Source organism: Sinocyclocheilus anshuiensis, unplaced genomic scaffold (assembly GCF_001515605.1).
Source record: "Sinocyclocheilus anshuiensis isolate Anshui unplaced genomic scaffold, SAMN03320099.WGS_v1.1 scaffold1719, whole genome shotgun sequence".
Lineage (NCBI taxonomy): Eukaryota > Metazoa > Chordata > Actinopteri > Cypriniformes > Cyprinidae > Sinocyclocheilus > Sinocyclocheilus anshuiensis.
Window position 1 is genome coordinate 522,235 of NW_015551147.1, and position 5,574 is coordinate 527,808.

The 5,574-nt window shown below is 37.4% G+C and overlaps 1 protein-coding gene across 4 annotated transcripts in view; it reads left to right on the forward strand.

Moving 5' to 3' along the window:
- Window positions 1–1,977: 1,977 nt before the first annotated feature.
- The window catches only part of LOC107663288 (heat shock 70 kDa protein 12A-like), a 53,374-nt gene continuing 49,777 nt past the window's right edge, over window positions 1,978–5,574 (forward strand). For 2 of the 4 annotated variants that reach the window (XM_016453464.1, XM_016453467.1), the window contains exon 1: window positions 1,978–2,297. In XM_016453464.1, the coding sequence (XP_016308950.1) occupies window positions 2,255–2,297 (43 nt within the window). In that variant the 5' untranslated portion in view covers window positions 1,978–2,254. Of the gene's footprint in view, window positions 2,298–2,916; window positions 3,059–3,124; window positions 3,304–5,574 lie in introns of those variants that run through there. The other 2 variants (XM_016453465.1, XM_016453466.1) reach the window with 2 other exon arrangements.

Here is a 5,574-nt window from a genome sequence, read left to right on the forward strand (position 1 = left end):
GGGATAAATGCAGAGCACTAATTCCGAGTATGGGCACCATACTTGGCCACATGTCACGTCACTTCTTCTTCTTAATAACCTCCTTTCATAAATGTACCCAAAATATAAGCATGTTCCACATTGTCATGACTGACTGGACAAAGGCCTCAACATAAGTAAACTTATCTGAAATTATCATATGGTTAATACAAACAAGAACCAGACGATTCTGCAGCACATTATGGATGCTGTAGTACTGTTTTTATGAAGAGTGCATTGAACTGGCTAACATGGCTTGTTATCATCAAAGACCATCAAAGGGCCAATTTAAAGGCTATATGCGTTCATAATCCAATGTTCCTACAAAAGTGAAAAGACATCCCTGCATATATTGATTTTTTTTTTTTAATGAAGGCTTGCAATCCAGTTTGACATGACTCATTCAGTTACTTTTTGAGTTCCAGCTAATATTTGGTTGAAATGGGGCAGCAATTTGATTTTAGATTTTGAAAACTAGTATTGATGCAACATCACTCCGATTTTTGTGATGGTTAAAGCAATGAACAGGAAGCTTGGTAAAGTGTCAAAACAAGCTCATTGGAATCTAACAACAAGAAATATGCCCTGTTTTTGTGCAAGCCAGGAAAATAGAAAACCATTGAATAAAAATATGACTACTTTTTCACATAGCCATGACAAAACATATTGCATTTTTAGTTTCTCTACATTTTCCTTCTACATTTTTAAACAAGTTTTTGATGCACATATGAATATGAACAAAAAATATATGGGACACTTTGAACATTTTTTTATATTTTAGATTAGGATTAGGATTATGATAATGCAATGCCTGTTTGGGGTTTGATTGGCAGGTTTGGGGTCCTGTGGGTCAAATTCAGATTGACCACTAGATGGGGCATTGAGTCTTTTTATAACCTAGCAATGCCAGGGGACATGACCAACACTGCCTATTGGCTTCCTCCTCTAACTGCCATAGTCTACTGAAGTTTAGTTTACTAATTAATTTAGAAAAACAGCCATCACTGATTCTATGCATAAATGCATATGTCTAATGTAGACTAATATCTAAATTGATATCTAAATGTACTTTTTCTGTCTTGTCAGTAACAGAAAGTAACCTCTTCTTATGTATAAAGTGAGATGTTTGTCCATGTTTCACCAAAATATTCTTCGGTGAACGTGTTTGCAGCAGAGATGCATATGTTCTGCAGTATTCTGTATGATATCATGAATATTCCAGTGCCTTTGTCATGTAAACTCCACCCTGGCTGAGATCACACCCATATGTTAATTAAAAATAAAACAATTCCTCCTCAGATATACACAAGCACCATTCCAGTGCATCTAAAACTCATATGTCACCCTTTTAATCTATGAAATGACAATACTACATAAGACAATGCACAATATTATTTTCCATGCAGTATAGTGGGATGCTGTATGTGCAATTGCCATGGGATATGATTTGATATTTGATCAGAACAGTTTTTCACCTACAAGCCTAATTAGATAGATAGATAGATAGATAGATAGATAGATAGATAGATAGATAGATCTGTCAAAAACATCACTGGGGCAGTACCCTATAAGCCTAAAGGTAACTTTCTACCTTATTTACCCCTAATTGGTACACGTTAGTACCTTAACGGTACATATTAGTACCTAAAGTATAGGCCTACATATTAGTACATTTTGAAAGGTCATTGCCCCAGTGACAGTTTTGTAGCCTACCTATTTTTTTCTGAGAGTAGGCTATATAAACAACTATCGCACTATTTCTAACACAATTCATGTATTATATTGTATTTTATCCTTAAAGTATACATAGAGATAAGAATGGCTATACAGAATTAAACACGCATCACATTAGTTCTCAGAGGCCTGTGTTTACTGTTACTGTATTCATTAGTCTTGCACATGGAGTCGAGCTGAAGGGCGGGGCGGGATGGCGAGCTAACAGACGTAAAGTCCGGATCGGTACACTTCCTTTCTCTGGGTGTCAGACAGCCTGAGAAAAACTCAGCTGTAGGTCAAACTCGAGATAGTTTCTTTTAAATGCGCTCCAAAGAGTTAGGAGCTTAGTCTTAAAGAGTTTTGGGCTGGAAGGCTGGGGGGTGTAAGAGCGTAGTGAAGAAACGGGACCAGGGAAGTACAGCTTTAGTAGGCAGCTTTTCTGTAAAGAATCTAATGAGCCGCGCAAAAAGTTAGACATTAAGTTGGATCTTAACAGGAATAAGGAAACTTGAAGATTTTAATGATGACTGAGAAAGAGTTGGTGATTGACGACATCATAACAGGTAAGTGAAATCCCATTTAAGACTCTTTGAGCAGTTTATACGTTATCAACGCCCACAGAGTCAGAGCCCACATGATATCATTACTGTACGTGTAATTATTCACAAACCCCTCTGAGACAGATCCACACACAGCCTTCAATCATACGTTTGTGTCTCTCTGCGATGGGTTATTGTTATTTTGTGGCATAGATACACTGTCAATTTTAATAAATTATTTTTAATGGGGAAATAATCTAAAAGTACTGCAATAAAACATTTAATCGGTTAAGTAACCTCATTAAGTTACCGTATAGGCCTATGGTAAATTCTGTTTGAAAAGACAATATGTAATTTTACAGTATTTTGAAGCGAATTATCGTTAAAATAGGACTTAGGTTATATGATTTAATGACACATTGGCGTCATAGTGTTTTACGACAATGTTCTGGCAAGCACAACTAGCAGTTTTACAATAAATTTAACGTATTCCTAGAAAGCACATTTATTGTAGCCTATGCTGCAGGCAGTCTGTACTGGATGTGAATATTATATTCCATCTCAAGAATATTATTAATCTTATCTTGTAAGAGATTTTTTCCCTGCACGACTCTTTATGGCATTATGGGGGAAAAAACTGCATCTGACTTGCAGTGTAGACTTGGATGACTGAGATAGTAGCGGTGCAGAGTTGGGTCACGTGGTCTCGCTCCTGGGAGCTTTGAGTCAATGCAGCAAAAGTCTGCACGCTCCATCATCATCATCCCAGGTGAAGCCGGAACGAGGTAGGGCTCCTCAACCACCGACACAAACACACCACAGAACTTAACAATACTGTCATACCACATGTTAAAACGGTTTAGTGCTCGTTTTGATACGGAATAATCGCATTGCAGAGAAATATAGTAGCATAATGCGACTGTTTTCAGCGTGGCGTTGGGATCCAAACAGCATTTCCTACAGTAGCGCGGATGTGTGTTTTGCTTGTTTTAACGTTTGGCGTGTTTCTGACAGTTCTGCGCATTGGAAGGTAAATGAGCACATGCTGCTGTCTGTCCTTTAGGAAGGACGCCAGTTTGACTGCTGATATGATGTAATGTGATTCAGGAGGGGCGCATCTCTGACACAGCAAGAACATCTGTGTTAAAGTCATCATAAGCATGTTTTCCTAGAGGTTGTTTGTGCAGTAGACATCATTAGACAGCATCAAGGTGATATTCAGAGAAAGATGCGTAACGTCTTTACGACATTGCCGTCTTTTCGAACCAATCTTGAATGAATCATTCTTTTGAATCGGATCTTTAAAAAGTGGTTGAACCGGTTCACAAACCCTGATTCGTTTAGGTCCGAGCTCATCCCGAGTCAACTCGCTGACTCATTGAACTGAGAACCGATTCTCTGAACCAAGAGCCGATTGAGCTGATGGATCAAAAAGTTACTTCAGTAGTCGAATAGCTGCAAAGTTATAAATAAGAGGCGTATACTAGACTTATTAGACTAGTTGACTTGATTGTGTGACAGTTTTATTGATACACATACGAAAGTTCTAGCATCTTATTAAAACGTGCTACAAATCTGTTCAGAAAAGAGATTCAAATTATTTTTGGGGGTCTAAATGACTTCTTTTTTTAAATAAACAGCAATGTACCTTCATACAGATTTATGAAATATGGGTCATTCTATGGAAACGTCCACTTTTCTGTCCCTAGCCTTTACAGAAATATTACACTTGAAAAACAATTTAGTGTTACAATTTTTTTATATTTTAAAATAAAACAATGTGTTATTTGAACAATTACACCCTCTTGAGCCATCAATGTGGCAATATTTATTTTTAATTAATTATAAAAAATTCCAAGCACCACAAAACTGCTCGTCCCCACAGCCATGTACAGAGGAAAAGAGCTTTATGTTGAGGTCAAAAACAGTTTTTCTACCATTTAAAATACAATAATGTATTCATAACTATTGAATATATGACGTAAATGACAAACTAAATGCCAAATAAATATTATAAAATATATAATGAAAGTAGTGGTCCCCTGGAGTTGTGTCACTGGTGTTACCGTTTAACAAAAATCATTTATTTTGAAATAGAAATCACACTGATGACATTACTTGACTTCCTTCCTCCCATTTCCTGAAGATCTGTGAAAAAAAGGCCCATGTGAAGTCCACTGTCTCTTTTCAGTTATCAGAAATTGTCTCATTTATCTCATGATTTCATATAAGCTTTTAGTTGAAGTCACTGGTGTGACCTACTTTATTGTTAGGGAATTGTAAAAATAACTAGAATACAAATGGATTAAACTACTTAATTTAGTGAGTATACCATGATTGACAACATGTGGTTTGATACCTTGCAGCAGACATTTTGTAAAATGCATTTTTCATGAAAATTGTCACTGCTGTTACTGTCACTGAAAAACTTTCGAGGATTTACGATGCTGATGACCATTAAACGTGTCATCACAGTCTTGTGAAAAGGGTCCATAGCGGTGCGTTCCAAACGGGATATATCGCCCTCTGAAGGGCACTTCGGATTGAAAACAATCATGACCGCCATACCCTTCAACCCTTCAAAGCTCTCACTCCGAAGGGTAAACCCCTTCCGAATGGAACGCAGGGTAGATCAGGATGTTGCAGATCTGACACAGACGTTCTAATTGCACCACGCCAGGAAATTTGCATAGGAGCATTGAACTTGCTGCCAAATGTTTTTTTTTTTGGCCCATTTGGCTGTTGAAATGTGCAAATTAACTCTATAATGTCCTTAAATTGACAATTTGTCCACCCCTACTGCCTTGAGTATTTGTGTGTAGAAGTTTTAACCTTTGCGTCGCCAGCCTCTGGTCAGGGTGCCAATAGCAGAATAAAAACATGTCCTCCCCCTCAGCACATTCCCACGGTGGCACTTCGGGCCTTGAGTATAAAGCAGTCATTGTTTGAGTAAAGGGGAAAAGGCCTCATAGGTAGCGCGTGGAGGCGGGTACAGAAGAGAAGACTAGACCCAGAGATGGTTTATTTAGATGGGTAGTCGAGTCGTGCGTGTTTCATGTGGAGTCCTTATGTAAACAAATATGGCTTTCAGACTTTAGGTATTTTGATATTTTATGCATTTTCACTCTACTGAGATTCTGAGGTTAATTTGCTGCTTTGGTTGATTTATGCAGTTTTATGAATATAAACTTTTCTAAAGTTAAAGGGGTCATATGATGCTGCTAAAAAGAACAGTATTTTGTGTATTTGGTGTAATGAAATGTGTTTATGCGGTTTAAGGTTAAAAAAACACATTATTTTC